We start from the raw sequence: 17,791 nt of genomic DNA, 5'->3' as shown, positions 1-17,791 counted from the left end.
AAATCAAAATGGATATAAAAGGGGCCAATCCGTTTCTTTTTACTGAGGAGGAAACATCACCAAACTCATCAAATAGTAATCCTTTTCTAGTTAACGACGACTCTGAGGAATTTGGAAGCGAAAATCCATTTTTATCATCGCAAATTACAATGGCTCCGTCAAACTCAACAAATCCGTTCGCCTTCGATCCAGTGGAAAATGATACAACAGATATTACTCAAAATGCAAATTTTCCGATTACTACAACAAATAATGTGTTTACTCAAGATCTCTTCCTTTCTGATACAACAATTACAATAACAACCACAGCAATTAAAAAACCAACAGATTTGGATTTAAAATATATCAACACTGAGTCCAACACACAACCAACGAAACCTCCAAAAGAAACTCAAGACCTCTTAATGTCAGTTATGGGTGAAATGGACGCAACTAGTTCACATTTATTGGATAAAATTCCACCTACGAGGACTCCAAGTCCGGTTTCCATGCGAGACTTACACTCTCCCAGCCCAACTCCGGAACCTTTTGCAGACTTAGTGGATGTCTCCGATGAAAAACAAGATTTAAATGATTTGTTGATGCTTGATGAAAATGACGATGTTAATCAGAATGTGGTTCAACCAATGATTTCAAATGATATGACTCAACCAATGATTCCAAAGGATATGGTTCAACCAATGATTCCAAAAGATATGGTTCAACCAATGATTCCAAAAGATATGGTTCAACCAATGATTCCAAACGATATGGTTCAACCCACAGAAATTGCTCCTATAAAAGAAACGACTCCACCAAAGGTGGTCCCATTGAGACCAACACCACCACAAAGACCTTGTCCACCTGCAAGACCGCCAAGACCAGCTTTACCACCTCAAAAACCACCACCACCAGCGATTTTTCCACAAAAAACAACACCACCACAACCTATTCAACAACCAATTCAACAATCAATTCAACAATCAATTCAACAATCAATGCAACAATCAATTCAACAACCAATTCAACAACCAATTCAACAACCAATTCAACAACCTATTCAGCAACCTATCCCTCAAAATGCTCCGTTCCAAGCCCCACAGGAGTCAGTCAACGATGATATTTTAATGTTTGGGGATAACATCCCAACAAAACCTGTAACAACTCAAGATATTTTAAATTTATACAACAAACCAGTTGAAAAACAAGATTTTCTTTGTGATAACCTTGAAGAAATAACTCCAAAAAGTAGTATGGAAAACATTCAAAACGACAAAACACCCCAACCATTAGTTCAAGATAACTTCTTATCGCCGGATCCTTCTCATTCCGATACCCAAATGGATACCAGTGACAGTCAAAGTAAAGGTTCAGCTTCAAGCGTGACATTCAATCCGTTTGCAGTTCAAGATATCCCCGTTTCAAAAACGCCAGGAGATGAAACGTGTCAAGAAGACGTTCAAATGGAGGAAGAAGAAGTGGAAGAAATCAAAGAAGAAATAAAACAACCCGAATTTGTTGTACAGTCTCAAGTTATTGAACCAATTCAAAACGTATTTTCAATTGAACCAAATCAACCTGATTCATTTCAACATCAAGATATGTATCAAAATCATTTTAATCAACCGGAAATTAATAACCAAGAAGTACAGATGCAAAGTCATCAGGAGATATTTGAAAAGCAAGATGCGTTTGATGCCTTCACGGCTAAATTTGAATCGGCAGTTACTCAAGATGAAAATAAAAACGGTGGTTTTGATGCTTTTGGTGAAAGTGCCGGTGGTGGTGTTGGTGGTGGTACTTGGGGTGATTCCCAAATATCAGATGGTTTCAACGATTCTAGTTCAGGGTTTGGGCCGGACGAATCTTTCGATGCTTTCTTAGCTATGAAAGAACCACCGGCTCCGCAAAGTACGCCCAATAAATTTACTCAAAGTGGATCTTTAGATTCTGAAGAAGAAAAAGATTTTTCAGTTGTAATAAGGTAAGAAATTTGGAAATTATTTTTGTCATAATAATTCGTGTCTTTTTAGACCAAAGAACGACGATGTCTTCGTTGATTCGGTTTTACCAACAATTGCACCTCCGACGATTCCTATGGTTGCCATGGATTCATCGCCAAGGTTTAATCCTTTTGATCTTTCGGAACAAGCTCAAACAGCGTTACCACATGAACCAGCTATTCCATTTGGTAAGAAAATTAGTTTAATATATTTAATGAACATAATTTATTTAAGAACTTATTTATTTTATTAATTCATCACAAAAAGTTATTCTAATTATGTTTATGGATAATATCAAATAAATTATATTTCAAATTGGAGTTAAACGTATTTACAGGAGACGGCATAATGATTGATCTGATACACAAAATATCCTGTTTAGTTATTTTAAATTGGCGCAAATTAAAAAAAAAAACAGTCTATTATAAAGAAGTTTTTATATGTTACAAAATATGGTTGCGGTAACAGGAAATACACTTTTCCTTAAAGATTATTTTAACTAAAATAATAGACGAGGGAAATCTAAAACATGATTTCACTATAATAGCGGCATTAGTATCCATCATTAGTACTCCAGAATGTAGTAATTTTTACACTAATGAGCGCCTTCTCAGCTCAAGTCATCGTTAACATAAGTAATTTCGCAAATAAGCGATCATACACTAAAACGAAATGGGACGCAAATAGCGAGGAGATCTTAAAGTTGAGAGTAGGGATCTTATCAATACCTTTTAGGTTTTTAATGGACGAATAAATAAAATACACTTGAAACATTCTCTTAAAAATTATAAATATGATTTTGTAGCTTATGTTAATATAGATTTATTTGAAGATAAAAGTATACAACACATAAAGAACGCTTACAAACGGAGTGCGGGAAGTTAGCCCCCATTTTTTGATTTTTAATTTTTTTATTGTTGTTCTAGATTGTTCTAGAGTTGTTCTACATTGTTCCAAAGCGGCAAATCGAAAAAATAAAAACTCCGCGAGAAAACCGAAAAAACGGGGTTTTTGACTAGCCCCCCATTTTTGGAAAAATCTAATTTTCTTTGTTGTTCTGGGTTGTTCTAGTTGTTAGAGTTATTGTTCTAGAAAATCAAAATTATGGGATACAGCATTACGAAGTTATAACTAAAAATAGGTTTGGCCGCCGAAATGTCTAGTTGATTGCTGTGACCATAGTTTTTCTATTATCAATTCCATATTACAAATACTGGGTGTTTTTTTAAGCCCGATAGAACTTTAAATTGAAAAAATAACACAAAAAATTAAATTTTAATCCCAAAAATTTTTTTGTTCGAAAGATCAATACATAGCATTTACGGGCATAATGTATTTCGGGCATAGGGGCACCGCGGCTGTTCTTGACGAAGCGCATTCTGGACGTTCAATTTTGGGTACAATGATGCTACCAGTGTGCAAACCACACCAAACTGTGCATTTTTCTGCATGCAATGGAGTCTGTAGGGTCTGTTGTGGATTGGTTTCACTAAATATGCGGCAATTTTGTTTATTTACAAACCCATTAAGCCAAAAATGAACCTCATCGCTGAATACAATTTTGCGATAATAACGCATATGATGGTCTCGTGGCTTTAATTCCTGCACCAGCTGGATCTTAAACGGGTGTAGTTCAAGATCTTTGCGCAAAATTTTCCCAATTCCTGCGACTGACGATGAATCGATAAACTTGGATCTTGTTCCACATTTTCGTTTACAGCGGCGAGATTTTCTTCAGTACGCACATTCCTTCGACGTGTTGGTGTTATTGCATCATTTAGAGAGTATGTGGTATGAAATCTATCCACAGTTCGGCGGATGGCTTGCTCAGATGGACGATTATGTGCGCCATTCAAATTACGAAGTCGTCTATAAGTTGTGCGAATTAATTACTGATTTTCAAAGTAAATCTGGTTAATTTGGTAGCGTTGTTCATGCGTCAATTTATTTATGATGATTTGCCAGAGTATACTGGTCATAAATATCAGAAAGTGTTCGCAGTATCACAGTTCGTTTAACAGTTAACTCTTTCGTAAGTTCTATCTGGCTTAAAAAAAACCCTCTATATACTTATTATATCTAACGCAATCTGGAACAGCTATTAAAGGGCACTTTGCTCTTTGAAAATTAAAGGTTTTGGAAGTTTCATTCAGTAATTGTTGCGTCAGCGGTTTTAAATTACACAATATGAATTAATACACAGTACCATCTAAAATAACCCAAACTTTGCCGATTCAAATTGTTCTGGATGTGTTTTACGTTTAACACGGACATTAATTTTGCAAAATCACATATTTTTTGTTGCTCTAAATTGTTCTTATTGTTCTAGGTACTTAAAATGTTTATTTAATCACTGCGGCTTTAGTTCTTTTAAGAATTTCATAAAATTTCATAAGTTTCATATTAAAAATTAATACTTACAACAATTAAAACAATTCAGAACAGCTGTTATTTTCACTAGAAAAACCTTAAATTCGAGTTGTTGTGATATCGGACAGGTTTTGTTGAATCAGTGAACCCAACCTTTAATATAATAATAGTTTTAAAAAACTAAAAAAATATGGAATAATCTGACCATCCTAATTTTCTACAAATCACAAATTTCACTTTTCTGTTTAAACTTATAACAGTAAAACATAAGTTGCGATTTAAAGTGTATTTTATTTTGTATAAACTAAGTAATAAATTAATAAATAAACTAAACTAACAAGTAAAACAATAACTATTCGAACAGTATTACTATATCAGTACAATAACTTATTCTAAGGTAAACTATAAATAAACTAAACTATGTAAATAAACTAATATCATGGAATAATACGGTTACATCAGTTTGCTCATTTATAAACATATATGCACATTTGTGCATTTATTTCAGTAGCTTCTTCAACTTGTACGGATTTTTTTTGTAAGTCATTAAATGATATCCAATTGGCATTGTTGGGCACAAATGCCGGGTAGTGTCCTACATCATTCAAAAATTGAGTACCTTCGTAACTGATGATACCTGCGGAGATATAGTATTTGTTGTGGAGTTACAAATTGCGTGCGTAATCACTCAATTTTGTTTTATTGTTCTCTCCATTCGTTGTTTCTATAAACAGTATCTTTCCGTATTGAAGGCTAATGCTTGCGTCACAACCACATTTTTCGCAATTGTTGCTTAAACTTTGCATGTAGTTTTCTATTACTTGCTTTAGCTATGCATAGCCAAATATTGTTACGATGTCAATGTCGATTGGTAAAATTATGTTTTAATGGAAAGTAACGTTTAAACAATTATTGCAGTTTTTAGCCCTACAATAACTAAATTCTTCTTTAAATAGTTGTGTGCAAAGAAACGCAATATTTGAAATAGCATTCACTGTTATCATGCCATCAATATTCTGGCTACCAAAATAATTTATTCCTGTTAATAGTTCAGCTCTTTTTTTATATGTTGCTTTACTAGAACCGGTTTTTAAAAGTAATTTTAGGAAATTAAAGCAATCTCTGCAAACATTCTCAACATGATTTCTAAATGAATTGTGTATACGGGCAAATGCTAAAACATGAAATATACTGTCGAATCCACAAGTATTTTGAACAATATATTTTTTATTGAAATAGATATTAATGAATTTTACTTATGAACTTATGAAAGAATTACTAACTGAAACTTCCAAATATTTTAATTTTCAAAGAGAAAAGTGTTCTTTATAGAGTTGTTCTAGTGAAAATATTATCTGTTCCAGATTGCTTAGGTATAATAAGTATATATTTGTAATATGGAATTGACAATAGAAAAACTATGGTCACTGCAATTAACTAGACATTTTGGCAGCCCAACTTATTTTTAGTTATAACTTCGTAATGTTATATCCCATAATTTTGATATTCTAGAACAATAACTAGAACAACATAGAACAACAAAGAAAATTTGATTTTTCCAAAAATGGGGGGTTAGTAAAAAAACTCGTTCTTTTGGTTTTTCTCGCAGAGTTTTTGTTTTTGCTATTTGCCGTTTTGGAACAATGTAGAACAACTCTAGAGCAACAATGAAAAGTTTAAAAAACAAAAAATGGGGAGCTAACTTCCCGCACTCGATTACCCCCGCAATTTACAATTCCAGAAGAAAGTCTTTATCTTCGCAAGTATCATCAGCTACGAAGGTACACTCTTTGAGTGATGTAGGATACTACACGGCATTTGTGCCCAACAATGCCAATTGGTTATTATTTAAGAAAAAAAGCCATACAAGTTGAAGAAGCAACAGAAATAAATGCACAAATGTGCATATATGTGTGTAAATGAGTTCCGTGATATTAGTTTATTTAGATGATTTAATTTATTTAGTTATACTTCACTTTAGAATAAGTTTTTGTATAGTTTTTGTGAAAGAATAGCTATTGTTTTGTTAGTTTGTTAGTTTAGTTTAGTACACTGTTGGAAATAATTCACGAGCACACCCTATATAATTTGAACGCGTGAAGATAAATCCATAATATTTGCGGAGCACAAAGGTTTACTGTAGACGAGTTTATTCAGGGAGTTTCGAGTTGTTCCGTCGCGGCATTGTTGACTGAGCCGCCCTTCCAAGTGGAACATTCCATCGCTATGGAGACCGAAGTGGATGGAAAATACCGGTCGTTTTTAGTGTGGTGTGAGGGACCACATTGTTATCGTACTCTGTGGGCATTGCATGGGCGATCGCGTTACTTAAGCGAGTTTGAGCGAGGAATATTTGTGGGTATGCACATTGAGGGTGTATCGTTCTGTGAAATTGCGCGTCGTCTCGAGCGGTCGTTATCCGCAGTGCAACGGACATGGTGAGAATGGTCTGAGGTAGGACATAGGTACCTTTACCAGCGGCCGGGACGGCCCTGCGCGTCCCCATCACACGAGGATCGCGCTCTTGTGCTTAGCGCTTTAGCGTCGTGTGTGTCCTCCTCAAGGCAACTTGGAGCTGTTTGGCCACTGGCAGGGGAAGGCGCACTCACTACGCGAACTGTACGGCGGCGTTTGGTAGATAGTGGACTGGACCGCGCATCGTGCGATACAGCGGATTCCAGTAACACCCGAGCACCGCAGCATACGTCACGAGTGGGTCGACGCTAGGCATTAGTAGGTTGCCGAGTAGAGGGACATTTTGTTTTCCGATGAATCAAGATTCGAATTGAGCACCGGTGATGCGCGAATTTTAGTTCGTCGGAGCCGTGATGATCGTCTATTCGAGCAATGTGTGCAAGAACGCCCTATCCACCGACAACCGAGCGTTATGGTATGGGGTGCGATTACATATGGCGGACGTACACGTCTGCTGCGTGTATAGCAGACCATGACGGGTCAATGATACGTAGATGAGGTGCTACGGTCCGTTGTGCTTCCCTATGTTCGGCGGCTCCCATGTCTGCTATACATGCACGACAACGTACGACAGCACATCGGGCGTGTTGTACAGACCTTTGTGGAAGAGCACCGTATACGAATACTTCCATGGCTAGCTCGGTTTCCGCATTTGAATCCGATCGAACATGTTTGGGACATGACTGGTCGGAGACTTCTACGTTATTCGGCTTCCTCGGCTAACGTTGAGGAGCTATGGAGGCGAGTTGAGGTGGCATGGTTGGCCATCCCTCTAGCTACAATATAGCGACTTATAGACTCCATGCCACGTCGTGTAGCGATGGTACGCGAAGCTCACCGGGGATACTCTCGCTATTGATGTTTCTCCTCCCAGCAGAGTTGTGCCGCTCTCCATGTGAGAGTAAGTTATGCTACTTTAGTACTACTTCCATACCAAATTTTATTGCGCTAGACACACGCGTTCAGATTATACAGGGTGTGCTCGTGAATTATTTCCAACAGTGTACTTAGTTTTACAAAATAAAATACACTATTTTTAGTTATAACTTCGTAATGCTGTATCCCATAATTTTGATTTTCTAGAACAATAACTAGAACAACCAGAACAACAAAGAAAATTTGATTTTTCCAAAAATGGGGGGCTAGTCGAAAAACCCGTTTTTTCGGTTTTCTCGCGGAGTTTTTATTTTTTCGATTTGCCGCTTTGGAACAATGTAGAACAACTCTAGAACAACAATAAAAAAATGGGGGGCTAACTTCCCGCACTCTTGGTAATTCATTTAAATTGAGTGTCCGAAAAAACTTCATGTATTATTCTTAAAGAAAAGTAACTTCTTTACTCATCGCCTTTCTCTAAATTCCGTTCTCTAAATTCGCGATTCGTAAAGAAAAACGTATACTTTCTTTACTTATAATACAAATAACTATTTATGTACGGAAGTTGGAAGGCAAATATAAAATGCATTTTTTTCAAAATATTTTAACTTATTAATATCGATAAACAAAAATAAAATAAAAATAAAGGTAACATTAAAAAAATATAAGAATAATAATAATATATAAAAGAAAATAAAGATAATTATCTATCTTCCTACGTATACATAGAGAAATTAATTTTTTTTATTAAAGCATTCTCAACAGTAAAATCATAACAATTTTAATTTTTTAACAATTGTTTCGCATGTAAAATACCTGTTAAAGTTTCTATGGATAATTTGTTTCTAATCTTTGTTTTATTTACGTTTATTTGTGAAAATATTCTTTCCACATTTGCACTTGAATGTTTACAGTTTACATAATGTGGGAAACATATGGGTGTCATCGTTAGATTTTATGTTTGCAATTTTATTCCAAAATTCATGAATTGTTAAACCTACCAATTCATCGGAATTAATATTCCTTAACATACGCCACTCAACATCTAGTTGTGTTAATTGCGATACATTAATTATGTTTGGAAATTCTTTTGCTAATTCCACAATGGACATGTGTTTTTTAGAAAGCACTTCGGATGGCGAAATCGTTTGAATTTTTTTTAGAATCATAATGCTTATCTTTTGGATTAAACCTCTTAAAAATTTGCTTACAGCTTTCAACCAGAAACTCTAAACAGGATTTTTTAAATATTAATATTTCTGTTTGGGTTAAACCATGCGTATTATTGGCGAAACAACTCATAATTGCATTACCCAAATATATATTTTCAATTTGAACAAAATTATGTGATTTTTGTACTCAACATCTTCTATAGGTGTTGCTTCTAAATAATTTCGTTTTATATAACAGTCTAGAAAAGTTAACACTGTTTCAATATTTGAATATAAAACATGAATTTTAATAGATTCTGACTGCATCTCTAAATTTAGGTTGTTAAAAAGGGGTAACACAAAATCCAAAAAATTAAAATATAACTTAATGGAAGGATTTTTTAACCTTGCAGGTATACATTCAGCTGAACTATTTCTTTTTTCAAAGCAAACTTGTGTAAAGTATAATATTAAAGCGTTGTATTGCTCCAGTGTCCTTTTAATAACTAAATGTAAAGACATCCACCTTGTCTGAGATGGCTGTAACATTTTATGGGGTTTTACGTTAGCAAATTGTTGAAATAATGAAAAATCGTTTTGTCTTTTATAACTTTGGTGAAAATAGTTATATATATCTCTGGCAAGTAACTCTACTGTTTCGGGTAATTTTTCACAGGCACTATTTGCACCCAAACTAAATGAGTGGCATGCACATTTAATTAAAAATAAATACGGTATATCATTTTTTAATTTTATTGACAGAGAATTATGTATGCCCATCATTACACTGGCTCCATCAGAGCCAAATCCAATTAAATTTTCTTTGTAATTGATATTATATTTGTCAAAGAAATCAACTATACTTTTATAAAGTCCATCAGCTGTACCATCTGTTACAGGAATTAATCCCAACAATAAATCGGTTACATTTGTGTTAAATAAGCGCACAACTAAAGCTAAGCTTTTGATTACACCCACATCAGTGGATTCGTCAACTATCAAAGAAAATTTATTATGCTTTAACAAATCTAAAGTGGTTTCAAAACTAAAACTCCCCATAACATTATTAACTGCAGCAGTAGTTTTAGTTGTTTTGCTGCAAATTTTTTTTTGCAATTTCTGAATCCGTAAAACTACTTTTAATACATTCAGATAAATGGTCTATCGCATTAAACGCTATATTATGCTCTACAGCAAATGGGACAAACCTGATCTCTGCAGTCTTTAATTTATCATGGAAATTTATATTTTTTGAAAACCCGCCATAGTTTTTAAGGTTTGTTGCGAAATAGATTTCGCATTGGTAATGTGGCTTTTATATTGAGAGTGTTTAAGTAGCTCGGATTTTCCACAAACCAAGTCTTTGTTACATACTTTGCAGTAGGCATAATTGGGCCCTTTCTTGCTGCGTTGCAACCATCCCTTAAACGCGTCTTCTTTTTCCCAATTTTCTTGATACTTTTGCGAATAGACCTTTATCTTTTTTTTAATATGAAGCTCTTTACTCTCCCCGGAGGAAGACGGTGGAGAATATTCATTCCCGCCTTTTGAGGTGGATGGTCTAATCTTTCGTTTATCCATATTGATATCTGTTAAGAAAATAAAATTATTATACTAATCTATTTGCTTGCATTAAAACGATCTTGAAAAGTTGATCTAAACCGTTTATTCTCAGACTTATTTCCGATAAAATACGGTTGATATAGGATACTTTCTGTATTTAAACAATTTAACTACTTACCCTTTTATATTTTGTAGAAACACACTTTCTAATATTAGTGAAGACACTAATATTAAAACTTTGTTAACGTTCCACGTAAAAATGAATTACACTCAACTATTCACACAAGAACGAATACGGTGAATACCCTGAAATTCGTTTTAAATTGTCGAAATTCAACTTTGTAAACATAGGTCGGGTATTCCCCACCGTATTTGTTTATACCTATAACACAATTAAAGAAACTGACTACTACAAATAATTAATTTTAGATTAAAAATTTGCTCCTCTGTAAATTATGTTTTATTTACATAAAAAGAACAAAAAAAAATTTACCAAAAATTTTATATTTTTTCGAAACGTATAAAAATCCCTAGATTCGGGATAAATCCTTAGACATGGCAACCCTGGTTGTAACACGTGGCCGTTCTTTACCGATCGATACTCGCGTCATCGCGCATGCGCCGCTTATCCGGTCCGTTACAGGCTCCCCCTCTGGTCCGCCGGCTCGTCCTCGAAGGTGGACCAGGACCCTTTTTCACGATGCTACCCCTTGGAAGTCCTCTTTTCCGCAAGGGATGTGCTGGAGTGGGTAGTATTCCGGCTTCTTTGTTTTCAACGTAGGGAGTCAAGTCTGATACGTGATAACGACCCATCGGATTGTTGTAATCATTCACGGTTGTTACTTTGTAACTAGTAGGTGAGTGTCGTCTCAGGATGCGATAAGGACCATCCCTTCGTGGCTTAAACTTTGCGCTAGTCCCTAGCTTAGCGTTGCTAAGGAAATGCGTTCTCATCATGACTAAATCCCCTTCCTGGTAACAGACGGTTGGGAGACGCTTAGCATCCGCGTAAATCTTCTTGCGGTTCTGTTGGTGTTCACTCTTTTCTCTAGCTTCCGCTAGAACTCCGGCCAATTTTATTAAGTATGGGGTCATCTGAGGGACGAAATTCTCTGCGTCGACGATGGCCCTCAAATCCCTCGTGACATCGTTAGGGGTACGTAGCTCTCTACCAAAAGTCATGTATGCAGGTATCGCAACCGTAGATAAGGAAGTGGCCGTGTTCATCGAGAACCGTATGGATGGTTACTTTTCCACCCAATCACCATGGTCGTCAGCTACTAGGATAGACAGTTGCGTCTTCAGATCGCGGTTTTTTCGTTCGACGGTATTGGCTTCTGGATGATACAACGGGGTGAGAGACTGCTTAATTCCAAGACAATATGTCATCTTCTGCATTACCGCACTAACAAATTGAACTCCGTTGTCAGACACCATCTTTCGTGGCGTACCGTATCGCAAAACGATTTCGGCTATCAGGATACGAGCACAGCATTCCGCTGTTGCTTCCATTCCAACAATTCCACCCACCTGGAGGCAAGATCTTCGACAATTAAAATCCATCGGTGATTGTTTGGCGTTGTTGGTAAAAGACCAAATAAGTCTACGGAAATCGTTTCAAACCGTTGTGAAGTTACCGGTGTCCTCAACAATCCTGCGGGTTTCAAATTATCAGGCTTATACCGTTGGCAATCAATGCATTTTGATACATAACTCGTTATCCGTCTTCTCATTCCGGGCCAATAATACCGGGCTGATATCCTCTGAAATGTCTTCTCAACACCGTAGTGTCCGGCTGTCGGAGCGTCGTGATATTCAAGCAGTATGTTTCATTGCTAGGAATAACTAGTTGCGGATCTTCGGAGTCGGCCTCAGGCACATACCGATATAAAACTCCATTACTCATAATATATCCACGATCAGCCCAATTCGGTAACTCTGGACTGGAATCTTCGAATGACATTATTATTTTCCGCACCGCAGGATCATGCAGCTGCTTTTGTCTCATTTCTGTTGCTTTCTGATTCGGGATGGCAACCTCTACGAAACATGCACAGACGTTTTTTGTCTCTTGTCCGCAGGGTGGTCTCGACGGATATCCCGGGGGTATACGTAATTTGCAAATCGTCTGAAGTGTCAACGCCCACCTGGCTAGTCTACCACTTGGCGACTTTAACGACATCAACCACCGAAGCGGTTGGAGATCCGATGCTATGCGTATCTTCGACCCCTCGATATAACCTCTGAATCTGGTAACTGCCCACACCACCGCCAACGTCTCTCGTTCTGTGGTCGAGTAATTCCTCTCGGCTGCAGTCAGCAGACGGCTAGCGTATTCTATTGGTCGCTCATCTGGTCCTTCTCCTTGTAACAACACGGCCCGTTCGCATACGCGCTGGCGTCTGTTCTAAGGATATATGCTTGGTTCTCCTCAGCTTGTCTTAAGATTGGTGCTGACGTCAGCAACTCCTTTAGGTGTTGGAAAGCTGCTTGCTCGGTTTTTCCCCATTTTCATACTACGTTTTTCTTCGTTAGGTCGATGAGCGGTCTTGCCACTGCAGAAAAGTCTTTGATAAATCTCCTATACCACGAGCATGTTTGGAGGAACGTTCTTAGGTGTTTTACGTTACTCGGAGAAGACATCTGGATCATCGCTTTTACCTTGATTGGTGTGGATACCTTCGCGGGTCAGAACATGTCCAAGAAAGTTTACCGTTTCGCGCACTATCGAACACTGCCCGTAGATGCATCACGTGTTCTTGGAATGTCTCGGATATAACAATAATGTCATCGAGGGAGCATAACACATGTCTTTGAGACCTCTTCGGAATCGGTCGATTAGTCAGCAAAGTTGTTTTCGTCCATCTCGGGTTAAACGCGTACCCTCATCATCTCTTAGCACCGTGGTTGTATCGACGGATAATCCTCCTTAGGATTATACCTAGGAATGATTTGAGGAACATACTTGGCAAATGGGCGGACCGTACTCGCGTTCTCGCGGAACCACCATTTCCCTTGGGGGATATCTACAAGGATTCCTGCCTTTGCCATAACATCTATTCCAAGCAACATCTTATTCTTGGTTGCGTTTAGTAGAACGATAAATCTTTGTTGGAACTTATGACCTATTTCTACATCCACCGTCGTTTCTAACACGTCTTGTACATCTTCCTTTCCGTCGGCTAGGGAGATCTTCATCATCTTCTGGGTAAAGATGCTTCCGGAATCTTGCAAAACCTCGTACAGCTTGAATCCTGCGACGCTGACTTGTGCACTGGAGTCAACAAATCCCACTCCAGTTCGACCATACAACTTAAAATATAGCAGGGCTCGTCTCCTCGTACAGTGGCGCTGAAGAGCTTTGCCAAAAATCAACGGCATCTATAGTTGCGACACTAGTGTCTTTTACCGGTTTACTCGCGTTTTTCTTACAAACCGGACATTTTGCGCGAATTGTTTCTATTTTCCCGCATCCGTAACAACGAAGTACGTTTCGGTCGTCTACTGTGTATATACTATCGGAATTGCTACTCTTGTCCGCTAAATTTCGACAATCATCCTTAACGTGGCCATAACGTCGGCAATACGCACAGCGCGGGCGACTACGCGGCACTTTCGCGTCGTTTACTGTATTCAGGGCTTCACGTGACCCTCGAGGATCGTTTTTTGGCCTTCTGGATCTCTCGCGATACTCGCGTCGGATCGCGGAGTTCTTTTATGGACGTTTCGGCGACACGAGCCTTTTGTATGAGCTCTTCGAATGTCCTTATGTCCTCCCGTGGAACACGTTTGCGAATCTTCTTATTTATCAACCTGTACACCATGTCTATCTTAGCGGTTTCTGGGAGTTCGTACGGTAATTTCGAGATTATCGACCGAGTGCGGCACAAAAACACATCGTATTTCGTGTCCATTTGTTCGATCGAGAATAGATCGCGGAAAAGTTACGCAATACCGAGATATACGCGGGCCTAACGAGGCCATACATCGCGCGAATTCTCTCGATAGCGTCTTTCCACGACTGTACCGATCTTTTAACCCGTTTTTTTAACAAAAATAAAGTAAATTTTGGCAATGTAGGGAAATAGGTATGTAGCAGTTGGTAACACCGGAACACTTGAAAATAGAAACTTTGAATTGACAATTAGAAACTGTCAAAACACAAAATATATTCACCTGAAAAAAATGTTTGATGTACACCTCCCAAAATAAGAGAAATTGCTCAGAGTCAATGTCCTCATCATTGTGGACCTTGTATTCGATGCTAAGAACGTGTTTAAACATCCATAGACAAAAATTGTCACATTGACAACTAGAAAAATTAATGACCCAATGTCACCAACTTGAACTGGTTCCATAAAATGTTACTAAAATCTCATTACAGCATCGGATGCTGTAAGGAGTCTCATTACAGCACCCGTTTGAGAACTGTTATAACTTCCATTACCGTAGCGAATTACAAAAATAGTATAATTAGTAAAATAGTATATTAAGTATCCAGAACGGTAAATTACTTACCGTTCGTGATGGTTATAACATTTTTTGCACGATCGAAATGAATATAAATAATAATTAATTTACTAAAATATGTTGACATTTGTAATGATTTATAAAGTAGGTAAAAAATTTGAATTAATTATGTTGCCCTGGTTTTATTTACAAAAAAAAACAAATTGTGTGATTTGTGAAATTGTATTGTAAACAGTGCTTACAATAATATTAAAACTTAATATAATATAAATTATATAAATTATAATATATATTACTATATAACCAAAATGAGTGATTCTGAGAGTGAAAATGGTGATGATATAGAAAAAGCTTGGAATATTGGACGTTTGGCAATAATTCCCGAAAAATCTAGGGAACGTTATGAAATGACGTACCAAATTTTAAAAAAATGGTGTGGAGTAAAGAATAAAAATACGAGTGAAAAAATCTTGTTGGCATATTTGGTTGAAAGAAACGGAGAAACGGAGCTGCAGGTAGTTTATGGGCCGAATACTCAATGTTGAAAGCGACCATTTTTTTACACGAATCCATTGATATATCCAAGTTTTCAACATTAATTGCCTTTATAAAAAGAAAAAATTTTGGGTACAAACCTAAAAAAGCTAGTGTTTTTACCAAGGATGAAATGTTTAAATTTTTAATTGAAGCACCAGACGAATTGTTTTTAATCCATAAGGTAAATTTAGATTACTTGTAAAAATACGAGGATATATTTCCGACAATGTATTTTTTTAGGTAGCAATGATATTAGGAGTAGCGGGAGCATGTCGCAGAGAAGAGTTATATAAAATGACTATTAAAGATATAGAAGATCGTGAATCTTTTATTATTATAACCATTCCAAATACAAAAACCAATATTCAGCGCACAATTAGTGTCATAAATAAATAAAACGAAAAAATTAATTATTTGAAAATTGTTCGGAAATATATTAAACTGCGGCCAAACAATGCAAAGTTGTTGCATTTATTCCTAAATTATCGGAATGGGAAATGTAAAAATCAGGTAGTCGGTAAAGGTACTATTGGAGCTTTATCATCGATTAATGCACTTCAATAATATACAACCAATCAGAGTAACGATTGTTTAAAATTTCGACCAATAACGTGAATTTCTAAGTGGATAAAAGTTACCTAGGTTTTTCAACTGAATAAATCACACGTGATATTTTATAACTGATAAAAACGCGACTACCATATATATACTTTTGTTTACCTGTTACATTTTTGACATCTATAATTAAGTCAAAAATAGTTAATAAATAATTAAAAATTGTCGATAAATTGTGCAATTGTAGTGTATTAATCTCCCTAAAATACGCTCGAGCTTGATTTTAAATCAGGATAATTTTATTTTTAATTCACTCAAGTTTTGTTACCCTTTGGAAATAACTCTCAATCAAAATCAAAAGATAAAATCGCTCCAGCTAAAGCTGTCGCGATTTTATCATGCTTTTGATTTCGAGTTATTTCCATGGTAACAAAACGTTCGTGTAAAAATAAAATTATCCGATTAAAAGTCAAGCTCTTGTGTATTTACCCCCGAAAATTGCTGAATACTTAAAATTGGAAAAGTTAATTACACTGGTCACTCGTTTCGACGTACTTCAGCCACATTATTAGCCAATAAAGGTGTAGACGTTTTAGGACTAAAAAGACATAGAGGTTGGAAATCTTCGACTGTGGCTGAAAGTTATGTTGAAGATTCTCTTCAAAACAAAAATCTATTTGCAGAAAAGATTCTACATGATGATAATGAATCGCCCTGCAGCGTTTCTGATAATATACTACAATCGTCAGCTTGTGCTTCTACATCACGGACATTTTCTGTTGATACAAATACCGAAAAAAGCAATATTTCAATTTTTATTTCTAGCTGTAATAACTGTACATTTAATTTCAAATAAATTATATTTTTATTTGAAATTTTATTTATTATACTTACCGTTCTAGAACGGTAAGTAAATTACTTACCGTCGTTTTAGCCGTAGCAACCAGTAAAATCAACTTACCGTCGTAGAAACACTACTCGTAAATAAACAAAATAGTCCGATCGTGCAAAAAAGAATTTATGTTCTTTATAATTTATAATATTAAAGTTGTCTTCAAATATTCGTTTTTTATGTGGGTTGAACATTAATTGGGCTTCCATTTTTATAGCTATGTCTGTGGGTTTTATATTGAATGGTAAATTTAGTTTATGGCTAGATTTTAGGATGGTAGTCTCTATATCATTGAAATGAACATTGCTCAAATTGGTGAATCTAGGTACAAGTGTGATTTCAACGTGATCTCTTACATTTACTCTCACTTTTAAATTATGGTTAAATTTATCCATTCTCCTAACATGAAAGTACTTATTATTACAGGTAACATTATTCTTAGTAAGATTACAATTATCAATTTCGTCGGAAGTTACAAGTTTTGCAACGTTTACGTTATTAGAATTATGAACATTAGTAGTACTTTTATTATTATGTGAGTCTTTAAACCTCTGGTTACCTTTTTTCATTTTTTCCAGTTTTTCTAGCTTCTTCTTCTTAGTTTCTTTATTCTTCATTGTTCTATAAATAGCTTCCTCTTGAAATCTTTCATACAATTCTTCGTACTCCAAATAGTGTAGATGCTCTTGAAGTTTTCGATGAAGAAAATTTAATATTGAGTCGATGTACGTACGTTTTTTGTAGTGTTCACGAAGTTTCTTCTTTATTAACCTCTTCTCTAGCTGATCTTTTTGTTGTAGGAAAGGTTTAGGAACTTTTATTACAAATGACTTGGGAGTTAGATCTTTCTTTATTGCGGTATGTAAGAATTTTATATTATTTCTGGTCTTCTCTCGTTTCAATACAGTACTTCTTAGTGT

General features: G+C 36.1%; 2 protein-coding genes across 2 annotated transcripts in view; both read left to right on the top strand.

Moving 5' to 3' along the window:
• Positions 1-17,791, top strand: part of LOC111421684 (nucleolin-like) — a 376,547-nt gene that overhangs the window by 226,439 nt on the left and 132,317 nt on the right. The window lies entirely within an intron of this gene.
• Positions 9-17,791, top strand: part of LOC111428096 (stoned B) — a 33,280-nt gene continuing 15,497 nt past the window's right edge. Inside the window, exons 1-2 of the mRNA XM_071199688.1 lie at positions 9-1,963; positions 2,013-2,170. Of these exons, the coding sequence (XP_071055789.1) occupies positions 9-1,963; positions 2,013-2,170 (2,113 nt within the window). The remainder of the gene's footprint in view (positions 1,964-2,012; positions 2,171-17,791) is intronic.

The sequence above is a fragment of the Onthophagus taurus genome, chromosome 11 (assembly GCF_036711975.1).
Source record: "Onthophagus taurus isolate NC chromosome 11, IU_Otau_3.0, whole genome shotgun sequence".
NCBI classification, from domain to species: domain Eukaryota; kingdom Metazoa; phylum Arthropoda; class Insecta; order Coleoptera; family Scarabaeidae; genus Onthophagus; species Onthophagus taurus.
The sequence above is the reverse complement of the archived record's forward strand: the minus strand, read 5'-3'. Positions and strand labels throughout refer to the sequence as shown.